Source organism: Lithobates pipiens, unplaced genomic scaffold (assembly GCF_037356315.1).
Source record: "Lithobates pipiens isolate NorthernLeopardFrog02 unplaced genomic scaffold, aLitPip1_a1.2 Scaffold_10, whole genome shotgun sequence".
NCBI lineage: Eukaryota > Metazoa > Chordata > Amphibia > Anura > Ranidae > Lithobates > Lithobates pipiens.
In genome coordinates, this window is record NW_027507686.1 from 125,373,110 (window position 1) to 125,397,714 (window position 24,605).

At 43.3% G+C, this 24,605-nt stretch overlaps 1 protein-coding gene across 1 annotated transcript in view; it reads left to right on the forward strand.

The window, feature by feature from the left end:
* The window catches only part of MMP2 (matrix metallopeptidase 2), a 343,614-nt gene that overhangs the window by 187,492 nt on the left and 131,517 nt on the right, over positions 1–24,605 (forward strand). The window contains exon 8 of the mRNA XM_077458031.1: positions 5,761–5,916. Within this exon, the coding sequence (XP_077314157.1) occupies positions 5,761–5,916 (156 nt within the window). The remainder of the gene's footprint in view (positions 1–5,760; positions 5,917–24,605) is intronic.

Consider the following 24,605-nt stretch of genomic DNA (forward strand, 5'->3'; position numbering starts at 1 on the left):
AGACTTTTCTTGATTTGTTTGAGGGCACGGAATGTCAGGCTGGAGGACCCCGAGGAGGTGTCCAGTAAAGGATCCAAGGGGGCGTTGAAATCGCCACCGAGAATCAGCATTCCTTCCATGAAAGAATGTAGTTTGTGCACCACCTTCCGAAAGAAGGGTACTTGAGAGGAGTTGGGGCTGTATATATTAGCGAAGGTGAACATTCTGCTTTTATATGTTCCTTTGATGAAAAGGAATCTCCCATCATCGTCTGCTAGGGTATCCAAAAGTTGAAGGTCAAAGTGCTTGGAGAGGAGTATGGAGACACCTTTGCATTTAGCAGATGGACATGTAGCGTGAAATTCTACGGGGAAAGCATGATTGGACAGTTTGGGGGTAGATTTAGCACTGAAATGGGTTTCCTGAAGGAGGACCACATCTGCCTTCAGTTTTTGCATTAGTGACAGTGTTTGGTGACGCTTCTCTGGAGTGTTTAGGCCTTTGGCGTTTAGGGAGACAAGCTGCAGTGATAAATTCTTGGAGCTCTGTAGTGGCGGTGGCATTGTGTTAGGGGTAAGATTAGCTAGAGAGCTTCCGAGAGGGGGGTCTCAGGGGAGGGGGATAAAAAAAAGGGGGGGGGGAGAAGAGGGGATAGGAGGGGGAGCAGGGGGTGTTAGGAGAAGAGTGTACCTGGGGAGAGGTACGGGGATTGTGGGACCGGTGGAAGGGTTGTACCCGTCAACCCCTCGGATCACCGAGAGAGGCACCGGCCGGGTCAACTCTGACTACCAGCGTCCGTTGTTTGGGGGTGGCGGGCGAGGTCACACGACATGTGGGAGATCTCCGTCACGATGAGACCTAAGGGAGCAGAAGATCGGCAATTGATTGAGGCAATATGTGGGGGACCGAGAATCTTCATTAGAGTAGCCACGATGAGAGATCTATGGGGTAGAGAGAGGACAATTGAATTTGCAGTATCTGGTCAGGGGCAAGCGATAAGGTCTGGGGCTAGTGAGGAGGCAAGTGTTGATGGTAGAGGGAAGCAGTAGCTCAAGGGAATCAAGAGAGGAAAGGTCAAGGGCTCATGAGGAATGTACGAGGGGGTTGGTCATATATTGGCAGTGGAAAGGAGGGAATGGGCTAGGCCTACCGAGCTGTGTTCCGGGGGGAGTGCTAGAGTGGGATACATCATAGGAGCACAGATATAGCCTCTGGTAGGTAAGCGATAACTAACAAATTCTATAAACAAAGAATCAGAATGACATAATATAATGCTTTAACAAGTGAGACAGACACATGGCAAAAAGAAAAGGTAATGCAATGACAACTACACCTGCGGGATATGCAACATATACTTAAGAACATTATGAGGAATGGCGTAGTACATAGAGCCGGGAGTGAGGGGTTGGCCAATTCCTATGGGTATCGAGTATCCCTTTGGGGAGTTCACAGTATAGTGGGTAATGTAGAACGATTACCGGTATCCATTGCCAGTCTTCTGTGTACGATCCCCGCACTATTAGTCCTGAGCACTCCTTCCACCCATCAGGTGCTGAACTAGTTTCCGTTCAGTAACGTAAGTTAAGCTGCCCACCCTGGGATACTTCAAATGTACAGTTTCCGCCCTCAACTTTTCCATCGTATCCAAGGTTTTCTATTCTTACCCGTGTCATTGGGGGGGGGGGGGGGCTTTATGAGGCAGTTAACTACCATTAGGAGTAAAGGGCAAGCATCATGAAGCAGGCCATGTTATAGGAAGGTGACCGACATGGAAACCGGGTGATGACATGATAGCCACTGGACAGTGGGGTTAAGAGCTATTCTTACAATATACCTCACTCCTGACTCGATGTTAGGTCTCGGCTCAGTACGATTCAGTCCATAGCTGTGCAGACAAATCTAAGCCTTAGAAATTAAAAAAAAGAAAAATAGTTAAAGAAGATTAAGGAGAAATAGAAAAGGGAGGAGGAAGGAAGAGGTGAGAGAAAGACCGGCAGGTATACCGCCCGAGGGGATAACAGCTCCGTGATTGTGTCCGTCTGAGGCGAGCTGAGGGGGGCACACCATGGTGGCAAGCCAATGCTGGATGAGGTGGAGGCTTACGAGAGTCCCATGGGGCACCCTGGAGCTGTTGATAGTTGGAGGCATCTCAGCAGTGTATTGGGAGCATTTAAGGCCTCAAAGCAGGAACATAGGGGAGAAAAGTCAGAGACGGTGCAAAGAGTTTCAGGCATCACGGCAATAGATGTAGATCGAGGCGGGTGCATCTAGGCTCGATATGGGGACTGTCTAGTAGAAGGGACTAGTTATGTCCTCGCATGTATAGGTGGAATGGGGAGTCTTTGGGTTTTGAACTGGGGATCCGACGATAGGTAGGAGTAATCGGAGTACAGTCGCCATTCGAAAGTTCTCAGTGGGGTGCATAATACTCCACGGGTGTAGAAGTTAAATGGGTTGCATCCGCAGGCCTATATGGTAACTAGATCCAGCATTAGTAACAACGGATGTCATTATAAGTGTTAAGGGGTTATTCCTGCGCCTAATCAGGAAAGGGAACAACGATCTAATTATTGTACCGCTGCATACACTGGAAATGGGGTACTTGAACCCCTTTTACAGGATGAAAAAATATATGGAAAGTAGTGTTGCGCAGTACTGGATAGGTAGATATTAACCTGAAAATGTAATAGATTATGTCCGCATCACAGTAATTAAAAGAATAGGTGTGCTGTCACCCAGACTAGAAAGGGTGATATATAGGAGGCCAGAATTGGCAAAATGACATAAAAAATGATGCTAAAGTGTGAATAAATCTGTGTGAGTATCCTCTACGTCACAATGTGAATATCATAATACATAAATAATCAACGAAATAAAATAGTGATTCTTAATGAAAATCGCATAAACAGTGCCAGTGCTGAACGGTGAATAAAACTATAGAAATATCTACTACACCATAAAATAAAAACCAATATACATACAAAAAGTCACTAAAAACCAGGATTATGTAAAAAGAACTTAATAGTGACTAAGAAATCGCATACAGTGCCAGTGCCAAGAATTATTGTAGATAAATGCGTATAAATGTCTTTATACCATATGCTAAATCGTGTGGGTGCGGTGAACATATATAAATGTGCAACATAAAACAAAGAATAAGAACATGTCAAAAACCACAAAGAGATAAGATCTCTTAAAAAAATAAAATAAAATAAAATCGCAGTAAATGTGCACAGTGATTTAAAACTATATCAACCAATAAATATAGTTAAAGGGGTTGCACAATCACATATATCAGGTTAGTGTCCATTCAAGATGTGCAACAACTGGTGGTGATTATATCCAAAATCGCATGCAACAGAAACGCATATGGTGCTGGTATTCGATTTTTTTGTGCACTATAAGATAACGATGCAATCGGTGATTGTGTTGGTGATGGTGACTATATCCCACGTGGTCCTGTGTGCTCAGGGTATGGATGTCCCCTTACCTTACAGCTGTAAGGTAACAGCGTTTGACATATGTATCCTCAGGGTTCCTGGTAATCCTTATCCCTCGAGGTCCTATTCTTGTGGCCCCAAAGACCTGACGTCTCCTGCCTATTGCGCCGTGTTGATCTCCTCAAATGGACGCTCAGCGATACTCAGCATGGGGGGGGGGGGGTTGTTAGGTTGCCTCAGCGGTAGATTTATGTGAGGGTTAAGCAGATAAGGAAGAGGGGAGCCCCATAGTGTAGTAAGTTTGAACAAAGTTTGAATTTTATTTAAATATACTGAATAAAATACTCACAAACATATAGAGCTTTTTTGCAAGGTATAAACGAGCCTCGAGCTCGATTGCGTCACTTCCGGTAGCGTCCCGACGCGTGTTCGTCACGGTCACGTGACTTCATCAGGGGATGACTAGTGTACAGGGAAGTGTCCTTAAATAGAGACAATGATTGCTAATACGGTGGCCATTTTGGGGAAGACCCGGAAGTATCCCGGCGGCCATTTTGCGGGTTACATTGTCGCCGGAAGTATGCCGGCGGCCATCTTTTTGGTTGTTACAGCATGTTTCTATGTCGGCGGCCATTTTGCTGTTGAAATTGTCGCCGGAGGTCTAAGCGGCCATCTTTTTGGTTGTTATAGTCTGTTTACTGTAATGTATATCCAGAGATCAATACGTGGCCATTTTTTGGGAGGTGTCCTCAGCTGAACCCACCAGCGGGGCGTCGCTGTGTGGGTGTCACCGCCTCCCCAGCAGACAAAGTGCCTGATTGTAGTTAGAAACGAGCGAATGTATATACCATATACAGTATAGACTAATAGATAGTCAAATTAGATTTGAAATGTATGTCCCTAGAATACCTGATGGTGCTTCCTGCATGTTGGGCCTCTGTATGTGGCCAGGCTGTGTGAAAGTCTCACACATGTGGTATCACTATACCCAGGACAAGTAGCAGAATGTATTTTGGGTGTAATTTTTGCTATGTACATGCTATGTGTTAGAAATATCTTATAAATGGACAACTTTGTGGAAAAAAAGACATTTTCATTTTCTGTACACATTTTCACAAAAACTTGTGGAAAAAAGATGCCATTTTCAAAAGACTCATTATGCCTCATAGATTATACGTTAGGGTGTTTACTTTCCAAAATGGGGGCTTTTTTGGAGTTTTCATTGTCCTGGACTCTCAAAAGTGTAAGAGGTAGTCTAGAAATTATATGTATAATTTATGCTGATGGTGCACCCTGCATGTTGGGCCTCTGTATTTGGCCAGGCTGTGTAAAAGTCACACACATGTGATATTGCCATACTCGGGAGGAGTAGTAAAATGTATTTTGGGGTGTAATTTGTGGTATGCATATGCTGCGTGAGAGAAAAATCTTGATTTTGCAAAGAATTGTGGGAAAAAATGACAACTTCAAAAAACTCACCATGGCTCTTACTAAATACCTTGGAATGTCCACTTTACAAAAAGGGGTCATTTGTACTTTCCTGGCTTGTTATGGTCTAAAGAAATGAGATAGGCAGTCAGTACATCAGGTGTGATCAATTTTCAGTGATTGGCACCATAGCTTGTAGACGCTATAACTTTCACAAAGACCACATCATTTACACTGATTTAAGTGTATTAAATCACTAATTTGCTAAATTTTATAACATTTTAACTAAATGGCAAACATATTGTGGTGGATTTACTAAAGGCAAATAGACTGTGAACTTGCAGTTGCACTCATTTTCTTAGTAAGGCTGGGTTCACACTAGTGCGAATTGGATGCTGATTTAATGCATCCAATTCACAATAGCAGGAGATTGTGACTAGCTCTCTATGGACAGGTTCACATATCTCCGCTGTGGCTCAGATTCGAATTTGCACCTATTCTTGTGCATCTTTTGGGCCATTTTAGGTTCAAATTCAGCCAAAAATTCTGGCTGAAATTGGACCTGAAATGGTGAACGGGATGCACCAGACCCCTGCTGTGAGTCACATGCAGCTTAGATGTGAACCCAGTCTGAATGTAAATGTGGTAAAGCTTCCCTTGGTAAAGAATACCCAAACAAGTGCAAAGAAAAAAAAAAGCATTTTTGCCTTTTTTGCTTGAATGTGATTAGCCGATGGAAAGCGGCAGAGCCTTACCACTGTAAAGCCCTGGGAAAAAATAGTGCAATTGCACTTGCAAAGTGTACAGTCTATTTGCCTTTAGTAAACCCACCCCATTGATTGTGCTGAATGTTCCACACAAAGGAAAATACATTGGAAAAATCAAAATCTCAGTATAAGCATTTTTTTTTCAGGATACAGTCTGTTTCTTGTGGCTGCTCATGAGTTTGGACATGCTCTCGGATTGGAACACTCTGATGACCCAGGTGCTTTAATGGCCCCAATTTATACCTACACTAAAAACTTCCGGCTCTCACAAGATGATATCAGTGGAATCCAAGAACTTTATGGTAAGTTGTTTCAATTGTGAATTCAATCTGATTTAACCAGCCAAAGTTTAGAACTTGAAAACGTGCTTGTGTTTACAAAAGGCAAAGAATACTGCATCACCTGCATGCCAGGGAACTCCACAGAAAGGTTCAACGCTTTATTGAATGATCACATAACTGAGATGATAGCCTGATAAAAGGTTCCTGCATGGCTTCTAAATGTCACTATCTTTTGCTGTGATATGATCATTCAATAAAGAGTTGAACCCGTCTATGGAGTTCCCTTGTGTGCTGGTGACATATTCTGTGCATTAAAGTAATTCCGGTCTCCAGCCTGCGGTCGCTACAGCATCCACTCACTCTTCACCCATTTTTTTTTTAAAGAAATTTTTATTTGTGAAAATAACTTGTACAGATATCTTGGATGACATACTTATACTTATACATGCAGGTTTCAGAACAAGGACTACATTACATAGATAAGTAAGAACAATTCTACATAGATTATGGCCAGCTATTAACAGGTCTCTCGGATTCTCCAACCCTGCGGGATAATCCTGTATATTTTGTTGTGCTCTGTTTTGGGTTGAAGTCTAAGTATAGTTGCAGTCTTAGGCCGCGTACACACGGGCGGACTGTCTGGCCAACTAAGTCCATCAGACAATCCGACAGACAGTCCGTCCTACTTTTGAATGAACGGACTTGACCACACACGATGAACAGACAGTCCGCTGAAAGCTTGCGCGATGACGTGTACAGCACGTACGACGGGACTAGAAATACGACGTCCAATACACTGCAATGCAACCTTCGGCCGTGTAAATCCTTTCTGAGCATGTGCCATACTTAGTCCGTCCAACTTGCCTACACACGAGCGGACTGTCCGCTGAAACCAAAGTTGGACGGACAATATTACGGAAATTCCGAAAGACTTAGTCCGCCAGACTGTCCGCTGAAAAAGTCAGCTGAAGCCCACACACGAGCGGACTGTCCGCTGAAACGCGTTTCAGCGGACCAAGTCCGTCAGACAGTCCGCCCGTGTGTACGCGGCCTTACTCTGGTTCTACGGATGTATGCCTGTAGAGGGAGACTGATACAGGTAGTTGGAAGGGCTTCCGTTATATGTGGTCAATGTGAGACTAATGCACATAGGAGGTTTAGGGTGTTAAGTCTCCTATTCAATAGTGAGCTTAATCTGGTTCTGTGGAGGGATTCAGGCTGTGAAATGCTGTCTTGAAGAGAACCTGTGCGTAATTGAGGTTGTTGTTCTGTGGGGGGAAGTATGTAAAAATGAGGGGTCACGGTAATAATTTCTTATTTTACTTTTTATTTCTTTTGTCTTCACCCATTTTTAACAACCTGTGCATAGAGGACATTACTTTGGACTTGTGCGTTTACAAATGGGTATTATCCATTTTTATAATAAATGAAATGTCAAAATTACAGAATGTTCAAGCCATAAACAATTTCATATTACTCACAAAGACACTAGCTGCATAAAATAATAAAAATTATATAAAAACTTAATTTGGTAGTAAAGTTTAAATTTCTTTTACCTTAATGCACTATGGTAAAAAATGTTTTAGTATATGTATCATCCCCTCACCCCCCGTTATACGTACCTGAGCCTGATCTCAATCCAGCACACCCATCTGCAGCCACTCTCTCCTTATTTCCCTGCTCTCCTAGGCTTTGCTGACCATTTGCTCTCGCTGCTGTCAGTGAAATTCTGTGAAGAGGGAGTGGGTCGCAGGGCCGAGCCTCGCTGTATATATGTGTCTATAGCAATAGCAAATGGCTTCTAATGAGCTCCATGTCAGTTTTGAGATTGATAGTATTCGCCTACAAAGCAGTTCTATTTGTTCAATTCAACTACAGAACCTTGAAAGGGAACATCCTCACAGTGTGTAACACGTCTAGTCTTTCTCTGACCAAGATGATCTGGTTACATTCTTAAATCAAGATGTCTCTTTTTATCATGGCTTCTGTCTCCGACATTGTTGAAAGACACGTTTTTTCTTCCTTGCATCAGAAGTTTGTCATGAACGATACAGAACTTCTGGGTTGCTATAGAGTTTTGAACCATCTGTCACTTCAGAGTTGTTGGTCTCTGAAGGGATCCAAACAACATACTCTGTCATTAGACTGGCCATTCAATCTGGGTTCAATAGGATAGTATTAATTATCAGGGCAGGGGGTTAGACAGGAATATTTAGTGGGACCAGGAGTGTTCTAGCAGCAACAAAGATGGAAGCAAACCTGTCCTGGGTGGGGTTTAATGATATTTGCATTGCACAATCCCCAGAGTGGAGAACAGGAAGGTAGTTTTTCTCTGCAGACAACATCTGGACTGGGTAATAGTCTCCCATCTGGAGGTGTTCTGGGATATATGTCTACATTAGAAATACAAGATGTTTAATTAGTGGCATCTTTCTTGAAAAAGAAGCTGGACAGATTTGTTATTCCACCCTGCCTCTCACTTGCTGGCTATGCCGGCTTTATTGTTGGTAGGTTCTGGGAAACCGGGGAATTGTGGTTTGTTATCCCAACCACGCTTTAAGGCTCTTAAATCTACTTCTCGCAAGCTTTATCATCACATAGGAAGGCATGTTTTTCATTGGGTTAAGTCTTTGAGGGTTTCCCCAGATATCGTTTTAGTGTTCTTTCTTTCAGATGGAGCAGAACAACATTTAGCTTTTAGCATCATCAAAGTTCAGGTGTTTCCTGTCTGTTTTTTTCACTACTTCATACTTTCAAAGGGTTCCGCACAATGCTCCGCCTTTTTGGCCCCCACTAGGACCATTGTGATTTAAGCCTGGTATTTTCATTGTCACAAAGGCACCTTTCCTTGACATTATTGTGAAAGGTAGCCTTTGCTGTGGCCATTACCTTGGACAGAAGGGTCACAATGTTATCAGCAGTGACCTGATTTTACACTAATGCTCCGTACACGTGGTTGAAATCTCTGACAGAAAAGTCAGACGGGAGCTTTTCATCGTATATTCCAACCATGTGTATACCCCATCAGACTTTTTACATTGAAAATTCTGACAGACCTAGAAAGAGAACATGTTGTATATTTTTCTGACGGAACAAATTCCTATCGGTAAAACTGCTTATCTGTATGCTGTTCCAACATACCAAAAACGACGCATGCTCTGAAGCAAGTACGAGACAGAAGCTATTGGCTACTGTCTATTGAACTTCTTTTTTGTAGTCCGGTCATATGTGTTGTACGTCATCGCAGTCTTGATGGTCAGAATTTGGTGTGTACACAAGACAGCTTCAGTGGAATTCCGTAGGAATTCTATCAGAAAAACCTTCAGGGTTTATTCCGACTGGAAAACCGGGCGTGTGTACAGCGCATAAGACATTGTTGTTTTGAGGCCAAAACCTCCTCTTTGTCCAATATGGTCTTTGATTTTCACCTTCATAGGATATTGTATTATTTTCATTGACTTCAGCTCAAGTTCACCCCAATGAGATCTCTCTCCCTTAGTGATGGACGCATTTGCTTTGGCTCGGATTTTCTATAACTCATGGAAAAATCTGCAAACTTTAATGTCAACCTCACTGAAGTCAATAGGAGGGGAATTTTGAAATCAGTTCTATTTATTTTTCAAGCTAATTATTCTGACTCTGATTGTTGTGAAGCGACTATCCCTTGTGAGACTTCTATACCTGGCCAGATAGCTTGAACTCACCAAATACTGATTCCATCCGCAGATGCTTTTATTCTGAAAAACAGGTTACAGCAGATGATAGGATACAAACAGATGAATAGGCTGTAGTATTTATGCGGTCAAATGATGATATAGTCTGTAGCTTACAATGCAGAATACATGTGCCCTGTGCCCTACTACATGTGGCTTGTAGCTGCATCCATGACACAGGAAGTACAAACTCAGGAAGAAGGGTGTATTACATACAAAGGAAGTATGTCATAACATAAGGGAAAATAAACATGTGAAAACAAGTGCATTACCACAAAAGGTCACTAGATAGCAGCATGTGAACTAAATATAAACGTCCATAGAAAATGGTTAGGAAAACAATCTATTATAAATTCTATGCTCCGTTAGGGCAGCACACTCCCCGTCCCGTGGCATGGTAAATGTCACTATGTACAGAACGGTAGTTATGCAATTGCAAATAACAAGTAGTGTAATTTTGATAGATGTCTTAAAGACCTAAAAGAACATGCATATAATGCAATAACAATAACTCTTAATTTAAGGCTTCAAGTTATGTCAACTAAAGTTCAAGACACTTTCTTCTTGAAGTCACAGGTAGGATCCAGCAGCGTAAGCAAACAAGTTCATTCTCCAAAGGGTAAGAGCAGAATAAGTTCCGTGATAGGTCTGATGAAAGTCTGTATAGTCCCTTGTCTTGAAATCTTCACCTCCACCTTACATACCTTACTATCCTCACTAGGAATGCTCTTTACAATAAGTCCCATGGGCCATTCTTTCAGCTCGCTGGTCCTTAAGCAGAACAAGATCTCCAACTTGCATGTTAGGGTTCAACCGTTGCCATTTCCTGCGTCCTTGCAGAGTAGAAAGATACTCCATCTTCCAACATTTCCAAAAGCAGTTGGCAAGGTGTTGTATTAATTTCAACTGGTCATAGCACAGATTTCCTGCTTTAAAGTTTCCAGTTGGAACAGGAACAGACCCAAGCTTCTGGGTAAGAAGAGTAGCTGGGGTAAGGATAGTTGGAGTCTCTGGATCTTTGGACACTGGAACAAGTGGTCTTGAATTGATTATGGCAGATGCCTCTGCCAGGAAGGTGGTTAGAATCTCGTGAGAAAGTCTTGTGGAATTAAAGTCCGTAAGCATAGAGTCCAATATTTTACGTGTGATGCCTATCATTCTCTCCCATGAGCCATCCATGTGGGAAGAATGAGGAGGATTGAAAATCCATGTACAGCATTTTTCAGCTAAAAAGTCTTGGATTGGCCTAGATTTGAGCTATAACACTCGACAGGCTCCAATGAAATTAGTTCCACAGTCAGATCTTAGTGTTTTGACTGGTCCTCTGGTGGCTAGGAATCATCCTAGAGCATTGATGAAACTTGAGGCATCCATAGATTGTATTACTTCAATGTGTACTGCACGCACACTCATGCAAGTGAATAGCACTGCCCATTGTTTGCTATTTGCTTGGCCACCTCGAGTGGCAGCTCTTATGGCACCCTCTGTTAAGTGTCTACCTTGGTGCTTAACCCCTTCATGGTAGTGCCTTATGAGCAAAGTGGTGATGTGATGGCGAGCAGATATAATGAGAAGATTCTGTTCTTGCTCACTCAAATCAGCCTTGTTTAAACGTCCACCAACCCTTAACATACCATGATTGTCACTGAATGGATTGATTGCAATTTTCCTCTTGTCACAGATACATTTAATTTCTCAGCCAAAGACATTCTGTTGTACACTGCGTATTATGATCAGTTCATCTTCAGCAATGTCTTTTGCAGAAAGAAGCTTTTGGCACACGTGCCAACCTTGACAGTGAGCATCTGTGGGCTTTGTGTGGAAGCAATCTGCAATATGAACTAACGTTGCGATGGTGCGTACAAGCCTTTTCCACTTGGAGAAACATTCAAAGCATTGACAGCCCAAGATGACTCTTTGTTCAGTTCTGGTGATGAGGGTTTTGAGTTTAGGACAAATCTCTGAATCTTTGTCAGGTTCTATACTAACAATGGTCATCAACCCTGTCCTCAGGGCCCACTAACAGGCCAGGTTTTATGTATTACCTTGGGGAGATGCAGACTAGAATACTGCAATCACTGAGCAGCAAATGATATCATCTGTGATGTACAGTGGTGTGAAAAAGTGTTTGCCCCCTTACTCATTTCCTGTTCCTTTGCATGTTTGTCACACTTAAGTGTTTCGGAACATCAAACCAATTTAAACAATAGTCAAGGACAACACAAGTAAACACAAAATGCAATTTGTAAATGAAGGTGTTTATTATTAAAGGTGAAAAAAAATCCAAACCATCATGGCCCTGTGTGAAAAAGTGATTGCCCCCCTTGTTAAAACATACTATAACTGTGGTTGTCCACACCTGAGTTCAATTTCTATAGCCACACCCAGGCCTGATTATTGCCACACCTGTTCACAATCAAGGCATCACTTAAATAGGAGCTGCTTGACACAGTAAGGTCCACCAGAAGATCCTTAAAAGCTACACATCATGCCGAGACCCAAAGAAATTCAGGAACAATTGAGAAAGAAAGTAATTGAGATCTATCAGTCTGGAAAGGGTTATAAAGCCATTTCCAAAGCTTTGGGAATCCAGCGAACCACAGTGAGAGGCATTATCCACAAATGGTGAAGACATGGAACAGTGGTGAACCTTCCCAGGAGTGGCCGGCCGCCCAAAATTACCCCAAGAGCGCAGCAACGACTCATCCAAGAGGTCACAAAAGACCCCACAACAACGTCCAAGGAACCGCAGGCCTCACTTGCCTCAGTTAAGGTCAGCGTTCATGCCTCCACCATCAGGAAAAGACTGGGCAAAAATGGCCTGCATGGCAGAGTTCCAAGGAGAAAACCACTGCTGAGCAAAAAGAACATCAAAGCTCGTCTCAATTTCTCCACAACACATCTTGATGATCCCCAAGACTTTTGGGACAACATTCTGTGGACCGATGAGACAAAAGTGGAACTCTTTGGAAGGTGTGTGTCCAAGTATATCTGGCGTAGAAGGAACACTGCATTTCCATAAAAAGAACATTATACCAACAGTAAAATATGGTGGTGGTAGTGTGATGGTCTGGGGCTGTTTTGCTGCTTCAGGACCTGGAAGACTTGCCGTGATAAAAGGAACTATGAATTCTGCTGTCTACCAAGAGATCCTGAAGGAGAATGTCCGACCATCTGTTCGTGTACTCAAGCTGAAACGAACTTGGGTTCTGCAGCAGGACAATGATCCTAAACACACCAGCAAGTCCACCACCGAATGGCTGAAGAAAAACAAAATGAAGACTTTGGAGTGGCCTAGCCAAAGTCCTGACCTGAATCCTATTGAGATGTTGTGGTATGACCTTAAAAAGGCCGTTCATGCTCGAAAACCCTCTAATGTAACTGAATTAGGACAATTCTGCAAAGATGAGTGGGCCAAAATTCCTCCAGGACGCTGTAAAAGCCTCATTGCACGTTATCGCAAACGCTTGGTGGCAGTTGTTGCTGCTAAGGGTGGCCCAACCAGTTATTAGGTTTAGGGGGCAATCACTTTTTCACACAGGGCCATGATGGTTTGGATTTTTTTTCACCTTTAATAATAAACACCTTAATTTACAAATTGCATTTTGTGTTTACTTGTGTTGTCCTTGACTATTGTTTAAATTGGTTTGATGTTCCGAAACACTTAAGTGTGACAAACATGCAAAGGAACAGGAAATGAGGAAGGGGGCAAACACTTTTTCACACCACTGTATTTCAGTTATAATGGAAAAACCTGGCCTGTTAGTGGGCCCTGAGGACAGGGTTGATGACCACTGTTCTATAAGCTCTTGTACAAACAGTCGGACATTCAGACAACAAAATCGGTCGGATTTTTTCCGACAGATTTTGTCCGAAACTGGTGTTGTATACACATGGTCGGACAAAGTTGATGGAAAATCCAATTGTTCAGAGTGTGATGATGTAATTTAGTTACGACTGGACTACATTCAGGCTAGTAGCCAATAGCTTTGGTCTAGGAATTTGATCTGAGCATGCATGGAACTTTGTCCTTTCGGAATTCTCTACAAACGATCGGACAAAGTCCTATCGGATCATGTTGTCAGAAAATTTTTATATCCAGCTCTCAAACTTTGTTGGTCGGACATTCCGACAGAAAAAGTCAGATGAAGCCCACACATGGTTGGATTATCCGACAACACGGTCCGATCGGACATTTTCCATCGGAATGTCCGACCGTGTGTACAAGGGCTAAGACTGCAGTGGTTTCTTCTGGATGATTCAGCAGGAATTCAGGACCTGTTAACCAAGAAGAATTTGCAAAAACACTTTCAGACACTGGTCTGGTGGCATAATCTGCAGGGTTAATTTCAGATGGAACATAATGCCATTGTTCAGGTTTAGATGATTTTCTGATTCTCGCTACATGGTTGCTGACATAGACATAGAAACATTTAGTCTGGTTGTAGATGTAGCCCAGAACAACTTTGCTGTCTGTGTAGAATCTTACATCATCTATCTGAATGCAGTGGCATAACTAGAACCTTCATGGCCCCGATGCAAGAAACCATGGAGGGCCCCCCCCCCGACCTCCGGACAGGGCTCTTTTCGATGGTGGAACACCAGGGCCCAGTCCGAAGTGGGTGGCTGCATATGAAGGAACCCGATTTCTCCATTTCCCCCGCTTCTCCTCCTCTCCCACCCACAGGCATTCAGCGGCTGCAGGAGGAAAATGGAGAGACCGGTTCCTCTATGTCGGTGTTTCACAATCTTTTTCCAGTCAGGGCACCCTTGAAGTATACCCTTAGGTGAATGGGGCTGCACTCCAACCCCCCTGCAACTGTGTGCAATGCATGCAGTTACAGCATAGTGATGATGCATTTAAGGGGCCTCTGAAAAGCGATCTGAGCATGGATCGCTTTTCAGAGAAACAGCATTTTACATAAAATGTGCATACATACATACATGTAAACACATACACACACATATAATAAATATATATATATATATATATATATATATATATATATATATATATATATATATATATATATATATATATATATATATACACACACATACGGTATATATAAATGCACATACATATAAACCAGTGGCAGCTGGTGCTCACAATTTTTGGGGGGGCGCAAGCAAACTGAAAAATTGTGAAAAAAAACATCAATTACAGCCACTGTGCCCATCAATTGCAGCCACTGTACCATCAAACGCCACCACTGTGCCATCAAATGTCACCACTGTGCCATCAAATGCTGTCACTGTGCCCATCAAACTCTGCCGCTATGCCCATCAAATGCCACTAGTGTGCCCATCAAACGCTGCCAGTGTACCCATCAATTGCTGCCAATGTGCCTATCAAACGATGCCACTTTGCCCATCAAGCTCTGCCACTGTGCCCATCAAATGCCGCCACTGTGCCCATCAAATGCTGCCACTGTGCCCATCAAATGCTGCCGGTGTGCCCATTAAATTCTGGCAGTGTGCCATCCAATGCTGCCACTGTGAATCCCCACCACCCGCTCGCCATCTGCCCGTCGCTTAACCTGTCTTGGTGGAGCAGCGGGTAACGGCCATGAGCGGGGTCCTCCATTCATCTCCTGCCATCCTCATCTCCCGTCCTCTCCTCCTGATTGGCGTCCAATAGCTGCGCCTATTGTTTCAGCCAATCAGGTGACGGGTAACAGACCCACACACCTGATTGGTGGAGAGGCAGTTCAGTGTTAGGAAAGTGAATATTAATTCACTTTTTTAACACACCTGGGTAGACTGTGAGCGTCAAGCATGGCGATCAAAGTTCACCTATGTTGAATCCTATTAGCACCTATGGCTCTAATCAGATGCTTCAAAAACACCTTCCCCCCCCGCCGATGTAATTCAGGCGCCCGGCACCCCAAAAGGGACCGGACACCTAAATATGGGGCTGGCAGCGGTGGCCATGGCTATATTCATGCTATGCTATGCATGAATCTATCCATTGGTCATATAGGGGGTGGCTGGAGAGAGGGGGCGGCACCTGTGCGCCCTTTTGGACGCACCGCCACTGATAAACACATTCACATACATACAGTACACAGTACTGTACACACACACACATGCAGACATACATACTGTACATGCATGCTCACGCACACACACATGCATGCTCACACACACATACACACACATATATAAACACAAATACAGTAGCTAGTCTTATAAAAAAAAATGGCAGACATTTACCTTGGCTCTTCCTGCTGGGTACTGCACTGTAGGGGGAGACAAAGAGCACACACTGTGCTTTCATTTAGCCTAATGTGAGGAGCTCCCCTCACAGTGCCGATTACAGTTCGGCTGATGATCGGGGAGCTCCTCTCAGCCCCCCGTATCGAAGAGTACAGGGGGCCCTCAAGGGCCCCCTGCAGCAAGGGACCTGGTTGTCATGGCGATCTTGGCGACCTCTATGATTCCGCCACTGTCTGAATGTCTAGCTTACACAGTATGAAATCTGCTATTTCTACAACTAGCACAGTCCCACAAAGTTCAAGCTTGGGAATCGTGTGTTGAGGCTTAGGTACTAACTTAGCTTTCCCAAACAGAAACCCTATGTGGGCTTGATTAGAAGAATCTCTTACCTTGAGGTAAGCAACAGCTGCTATGGCCTCAGTAGATGCATCTAAGAAAATGTGAAGCTCTATCCTCTGACTTGTGGCAAGGGAGGCAGAAGTGTAGCAGTGTGGTATACAGATTCCATCTAAAGTCTCATACACACTATTCGTTTTTCTGCTGAGTTTTTCCTTCAGATTTTCCAAAACCATATAATATGAGGTCCAACCTTAGGAGTTTCAATTTTGTATGGGGCTTTAGGCATGTAGAGATTGTTTCCAGGATTCCCACTTTGAAAGCTGGTCTAGTGGTAGTGTCCGTGAAAGTGAGTTGAATCTGGATAGTGCCTGTTCACAATTGGTTGGGAGTTTAACCCTTGCAGACTCATCCTGGAAGAATTTTTTGTCCATTATTTTGATGAACTCTCTGTCTTCGACTGACAAGGCTATTTTGTTGTCATCGCTTGTAGTACAAAACACTGTGGTACCTAGGTTGTCATCACAAAGGTAAGGAGTGACATCAGGTACTTGGATAATGGCAAGAGGCTTCTCTTTTACTTCATAATGTAGAGGGCACAGTGTGATGTGGGATGCACGTCCGTTTCCTAATGTGTACGTTTTGAAGGAGTTAATCTTGGATGACGTACGCATTCTATCCAAGCATACGTAGCCCATGATTGCCCAGCCTAGATCGAGTTTTTGTGCGTAAGGGGCATCATCAGGTCCACTGCACTACTTGCATACTTTGTGTACTCTGAGAATCTCTCTTCCTAGCAAGATCAAGATTTCAGCATTCATGTCCATTGCAGGAATTTCATTAACAAGGTGCCTCAAGTGAGGATGGTGATATGCAGCCTCTGGAGTATGAATCTCTTCCCTTTCATCTGGTATCTGGTCACACTCGACTAATGTTGGTACAGGCATGCCCTCTCCCTTATTGAGATGAGAGACCATGAACAAAGTGGCCCTTCTGCCAAAGGTCTCTTCACGACCAGAACAGGTTCTGAGAGTATATGGTGATGCGTGTCCCTCTATACCAAATATCTCAAAGAATTTAGCCTTAACCAGGGATCTGTTGCTCTGTTCATCTGTTATGGCACACATCCTAAGCTTCCTCGGGTTGACCCTTTGGGTATATCTTGACTAGGCATATCTTAACGCAGCATTTGTGATCTAAGCCTTCTCCACAGACTTCTGTGCATGAAGAAGAAACATTAGCTGTGGCTGGAGCATGACCTTGTTGCTCCCCGCCATGAGTTGAGACAGGGCTGGTGGTAGGAGGCTGCTGTGAATTGTCTAAAGGGGGGGACCCGGATGCATAACTGTAACACGTCTGTCACTACTGCATTCTGTGCACTCGATGACAATTTTACAGTCTTTAGCAAAATGTCCATAACAAGCATAGCACCTGTAGCATATTCCAAGTTTCTGAAGAATCGCCCTGCGCTTTTGTAGGGGTGAGGCTGCTTTTGAATAGGGCACTGACGATTAGGGTCTTTATCTTTGTCACCCAAATCACTCTGGTGAGCAGGAGAGGATACGGGTGGTGAGATGTCTGTCCTTTTAACAGATATTGCTCTATTAAAGTCTATATGTTTAGCTGCTATGTTATCATACCTTTATGAAGATGATGATGATAAAGTAGGCAAGTTGGGTTCAGTGAAGCTGAAGCTGGGATGGTTTCTCATCTAGGCTTGATTACTGATGAACCTTCAAAAATATGCAAATGAAGGAAGATACGTTAGTCTTTTTTGTACCTTGAGCTTTGTTGTGCCCATTTCTCTTGCAGGCTGTATGGCAGTTTAGATACCACTGGATTGACACCATGAGCAGTGTCCAGGTAGCTTAGTCCAGGTAGACGTGGGTCTGTCTTTGCGAACTCTAGCTCCATGAGAAGATCACTCAGATCTTGGAGCTTGCGATAGTCTTTGTTCCCTATTTTAGGACGCTTTGCAGTCTCTTGAATAAAGCACTTTCTATGGCTTCAGAGCTACTATAGGCTTGCTCAAGTCTTGCCCATGCAGCAAAAAGACCTGCATCTGGGTGGTCATGATCTGCAGATTCTGGCCCTAGCCACTTTATGAACAAATGAAGCTCCTCCTTGGTAGCAAGGTTGAGATCAGCAATGGCAGCTTTGAAGGTTGATCTCCAGGCCCTGTAGCTCTCCGGACAGTCATCAAACCTTGAGAGGGTAGTGTTAATGAGCTCACGGCGTACCATATATCTGGCAAAGTTATTCAAGTCTGATCTCTCACTCTTCGATGCCAAAGAAACTTGTGGAACCTTTGGGATGGGAAAGTTCTCTGGTGAAGTAGGGTGAGGTTTACCAGGATGAAATGATGCAAAAGCGTTTAACTGTGATGTAGTTCCTAAGGCTTGTGCTGGCTGTGGCTTGAGTGGCGGCTTGTCACCGGAAGTCACCTTGTCAGCAAGAGGTGATACGGTTTTCTGCATAGATGCATTTGTGTTGTAGACTTGTAGAGGCTCAGGCATTTGGAGCTGAGAGGTCTCTGTGTTGAGAGTCAGAACAGTGTTAGTAAGACGTACAGGAGATAACTCTGTATCATTGCAAACATTATGCTTTAGTACATATTCACTGGTGCGTTAAACTGGATCTTACAGTTCTACAGTGCTAACCAGTCTGAGTTAGCACTTTCTCCCATCGCTTGTTCGAGGACTCTCAGTCTTCCTAGGACAGCTGCTTCCTCCCTTTCCATTTTCAGAATCTTTATTTGGGAATCTACCTCTGCTTGTTGAGCTGGCATCTCTGCTTCAAGAGTTTTGCTTTGAGCATCCATCTCTGCTTGGCAAGCTTTGCTCTGAGCTTCTATCTCTGCTTGGCAATTTACCATCTTTGCATGGTGATCTGCCTTTTGTGTTTCTACTTCTGCTTCCTTTGTGGTAAAGGATCTTTTTACTTTTTTATGATTCCGCATCAGCGCAAGCCTCTGTTTCCTTGTCACTTAATGTTGAGCTTCTGTAGCGAGAGTATCTAGATCTAGAAGAATGTGTAGTGTGCTTGGTTGATGTGGATCTGTGAGATTTGGCCTCCTGCAGTTGAGCAATGTGGAGTTCTGCCTTTATACTGAGCATTTTGCACTAAGAGATCCCTTTGTTAGTTTAGTGCATCAGTCTTGGTCAGTTCTGCTGAAGAGTCCTCTATATTACAGTCCTACAAGAAGGCTGTGTATTTTGCAAACAGCCGCTGGTAGCGTTCATACACGGCATATAAGCGATCTGTAGAGTCTCTTAGTTCAGCTGGTTCATCATTAAAGTGTGACAAAACTGACATGCAGTGTGAAGTTCTGTCCCAAAAGTCTGACAGATTGCTGGAGAACTCATCTCTAATAGTTTCATCATTTTCTCTGAGTTTCTGTGTCGGTTTTATTGCATGTTTGGATCTTACACTCTGTTCGCAATATCTGCTCCCTGTACATCTGTGGATTGAGAGGCATGGTGAATCTGCGTTGGTTCCGCCACAAAAAAGTGCTCAGAGCCTTGTCTAGACATTTTTCACGTTTTTTGCAAAAAAAATGGTACTATCTCTTTAAAAAGATGAACAGCAGCTTAGACATGTGGGGTAACAGTTCAATGTAGAAAAACAGTTTTTAACATGCCGTAAACTCGTCAACCATGTGCTTCACAAAATGGCGGATGGCACTGAGCTTGATTGCAGATCGCACATATACACAGCAGGCTGTGGGAATTCTATACATCTTTTGACTATTCTGACTCCGATGCGACTATCCCTTGTGAGACCTCTATACCTGGCCTGTATAAGATATATAATCAGTGAGGACAATCCTCATCAGATAGCTTGAATTCACCAAATACCGATTCCATCCACAGATGCTTTTATTCTGAATATCAGATGACAGAATACAAACAGATGAATAGGTTGTAGTATTTATGTGGTCAAGAGATGATATTGTCTGTAACTTACAATGCAGAATAAATGTACCCTGCTACATGTGGCCTGTAGCTGCATCCATGACGCAGGAAGTACAAAATCAGGAAGAAGGGTGGAACATTACATACAAAGGAAGTATGTCATAACATAAGGGAAAATAACATTGTGAAAACAAGTGCAATACCACAAAAGGTCACTAGATGGCAGCATGTGAACTAAATATAAACGTCCATAGAAAATGGTTAGGAAAACAATCTATTATAAATGATATGCCCCGTTGGGGCAGCACACTAATGGTCTAAGAATTGAAAGACAAAGGGCACAGGAAGCTGGGCTCTAATGGAGGACATGTACCAAGGCAAAAAAGCATATTCATAAATACTGTTGACTGGTGTCCATTTTATTAGGCTTAAAGGTGACATGGAAAAAACACCAATTTTTCAAATGACATGCTTCAGAGATGCTTTAAAGCTACACTATATTACTAAACGTATCGGGCAACCTGCATTAACACACACATGAACTTTAATGGCATCCTAGTCTTAGTCTGTAGGTTTCAATATTGAGTTGGCCTACCCTTTGCAGCTATAACAGCTTCAACTCTTCTGGGAAGGCCATCCCCCAAGGTTTAGTACACACTTGTCTATGGCAATGTTTGATCATTCTTCCAGAAGTACATTTGTGAGGTCAGGCACTGATGTTGAAACGAAGGCCTGGCTCGCAGTCTCCGCTCCAATTAATCCCAAAAGTGTTCTATCGGGTTGAGGTCAGGACTCTGTGCAGGCCAGTCAAGTTCCTCCACCCCAAACTCACTCATACATGTCTTTATGGACCTTGCTTTGTGCACTAGTCCAAAACATTTGGTTGAGTGGAGATTATGGTGGGGGTTTGTTTTTCAGGTGTTGGGCTTGGCCCCTTAGTTCCAGTAAAAGGAACTCTAAAGATGTCAGCACAACAAGACATTTTGGACAATTTCATGCTCCCAACTTTGTGGGAACACTTTGGGGATGGCCCCTTCCTGTTCCAACATGAATGCATCAGTGCACAAAGCAAAGTCCATAAAGACATGGATGAGCGAGTTTGGGGTGGAGGCATTTGGCTGGCCTGCGCAGAGTCCTGATCTCAACCCGATAATACGCTATTGGAGAAATGGTTGGTGTGGGAGTGCTGGGGTAGCCGCTCACGCTAGCCCTTTAAGCAGTCCCAAACCACAATAGTGTAAGTTGGACTATACCGGTACTTAATAATAAGTAAAGAAAAAACATAACTTTAAAATTTCATGTTATTTAATAAACACATAGAAAAGTAACAAAAATCACTCATTAAAATACAATTAAGTGTACACCACCTAATGATAAATAAGACCGTTTATATGTCGGGGCTGTGTAGTGCCCCAATAATTATGCCAACTCATAGTGAACCGGGTGACTATCAATAGAATGGGGGAAGTAAGGGGGAAAAAAAGGGGGGGGGGGGATTTTAAGGTTAGAATGATGTGTTGAGCCACATTTATAAAAAAAGGCTTATAGGAAATTGTCTCGTTAAGACCTGGACACTATAGTACACTATTGGGATGAATTTGAGCGAAGAATGCAAGCCAGGCCTTCTCATCCAACATCTGTTTGCCCAGGGTCCAATCAATATTAAAGATGGCCCTGGCTGTACCTATCACTAATTGCATACAGCAACCAAAGGAAGGACTGAGCAGTCAATGGGGGCCCCATGAGAGGTTCCTGTTTCCTGTTGGTTGATGCAGCAGCCCTGGGGGAGGAGGAAGGAATCGTGCTGGCTGGGATGAGAGGGATGGCAAAGCCATATGAATGAGGACAGCTGTTCTGACTACTTCTCCTCCTGAGGGGTTCTACATGTGGACTGTGGCCCCACCTATCCTTCCTTCTATGTGGTCAGTGGAGGGGCAGGGGCACAGTTCCACATCTCTACTGTGGGGTACAGCAAGTCGGTATCAAGAAGAGAGCCAGAGATTTCAGAATGTATGGAGCAGCAGCCTGCCTTGTGAGAAGGTCAGTGATCGCCAGCAGCTTAGTGTGTGCTTTATTCTATAACAGGCTCATTGTGACAGTGACTGCTCATTCTCTGGGTGCTATAACCTATAATACAAAAGAGAGAGTGGCACTCATGGGTCATGACAGGGGAATGTACAATGCATAATGAAGGTTTTGTTTTAACGTTTAGACGAGGCACAAGCTCATCTTCCTCAGGAGGTGTTATACCCAATATATAACACTGATCTCTATATACTGAGTGCTATTAACTATATGCTGTATAACACTGATATCTGTAGGTAATCTCAGACTCTATTTAACCTCACCCCTTCAAGCCACGCCCACTACTTAAGCGCAATTCAAACCACACCCACTGTTCGTCACAGCCCACGTTGCACGCTGCTTTTTTTTCTCTACAAAACTAGGGCCCACATTTAATCTTGCACACGAGCCCACTGATTTCATGATACAGCCCTGATGTATATGTTGGTTAATTGGCATATAGTAACATTGGGGTGTTCCATTATGCTGTGTACAGAATTTCCCCAGAAACATTATTTCCCGCTTATGGTGTTTATTCGCTGCTTTTCTCATAAGTCAAAACTGAAATAAAATCAGATTGCAATAATTTTATGCAATAGGTTCTTTATATCTTCACACATAATTTTTGAAAATAAATGGAAGAAAACTACAATACTTGTCTATTAAAATGTAATAGTGCCAGAAAGAAATAATGCTAATAGCAGTTGTTTGGGTTATACAGAACAGATATGTTTCTGTGTCAGAAAGGCCATAAAAGGGGCATGCCTAAGCTGCTGTTGTGAGTGGATGCTGAGATCCTTGCTGCTGCCGATACCTCGTGATTAACCCCATTCCACAGCTAATCAGAAGTGCCCGAAAGGAATGTTTACTGACCCACTGTCAGAAACCATGAATCAGACCAAGACAGAAGTACAATTAAATCACACATGTTTATTAAATAAAAAGGTAAATAGAAAAAGTGTAGTCATAGCATAGCCAGTCCAGTAACCGGATCGAGGAGTCAGCCAGGCCAGAGTTCAATAACCAGATCGGGTAATCAGCCAGGCCAGAAGTCAGGGATCCAAGTAGAGCAACAGCAAGCAGGATAAGGAGCCAAAAGGGATGTCAGCAAGCCAGACTTTAAACAGAACCGCAGGAGATGGTTTCTTGTGATGTGATCAAGGCGAAGGCAGGGGTGAAGTGAGCTGGACAGCTTTAAGTAGGCAGGTCAGATGAGCATTATCAGGAACAACTGGTAACTGTGGAGAGAAATGAGACCTGGCAATTAGCCAATATCTGAGCAGCCAGCCCAGAGAAGGAAGGGCTAAGCCAGCCCTGATGCCCACTCTGTCTGTTACACAGAATGGGCAGAGCAAACACCCACTGTACTGCAGGATACCCCTCCAGAACCTACCCAAAGTGATGTATTCAAAGTGGTCCAGAGTTGCAACTCATTATTAACCTTCTTAACCACCCAATTTCAACACTTAAGGGAAGATATGGGGCTCATTCGGCACAATGTTCAAAAAGTTGCGGGAGCGCACATCGCATTGGAGGGTAGAGTGAGCGCCCTAGAAGATGAAATGGCCCCTATCAGATGAGATGTTGCTGCTAATACTGTAGTGGTCCAACTCCATGCTAATAAATTAGATGACATGGAAAAACTATTGAGACAAAACAATGTCAGGATTCTCCTTCTACTTGAAAAAAATGGAAGGAAAAGATCTGAATTTATTGAGCAATGGTTACTAGACACCTTTGACAGAAAAAGCTTTACACCATTTTATGCAGTTGAAAGGGCCCCCCGCATACCTGCTCACCCAGACCCTTTATCCTCAAATTGCTCCACTATAAGGATTGGGATATCATTCTCGCACTGGCCCGCACCAAAGGACCAATAGAAGTGAGTGGCTGTAAGATTCCCTTCTTCCTTGATTTATCAGTAGAAGTACAGAAACTTTGGGCACAGTACGATGAGGTGAAAGGTAGGCTGAGGGCCTTTCAGATAACGTATGCAATGTTGTATCCTGATAAATTAAAAGTGGTAGCGAAAGGGGAAACCCACTTCTTCAACACCCCCAAAAAGTGCTACTCAATGGCTGGATAGAAATGAGCAACACATATCCAGGTCTTGATCCCAAACGTGAGCGTTTTAAGATGGCATTAAGTCCCATAATCTTGCTGTGGAATTCGATATCTGCTGAAGGCCATATCTGATTATTTTTCTCAGCAGGGATCTTCCATTGTCTACACAGAAGACGCATCATATTGCAGACATTACTCACTTACTTAACTCCTGACTTTTTCCGGTACAATTCCACTCAGTTTTTTCATCCTATGAGAGGGGAGTCAGTATCCTAATTTCATCCAAACTGCAATTTCCTTGTCAACACGCCTTCATTGATCCAAATGGGTGTTATGTATTTTTATAATGCTATATTGTTCATTTTCTGTTTACTGGGGGGCGTGTATGTGCCTCCTCCCT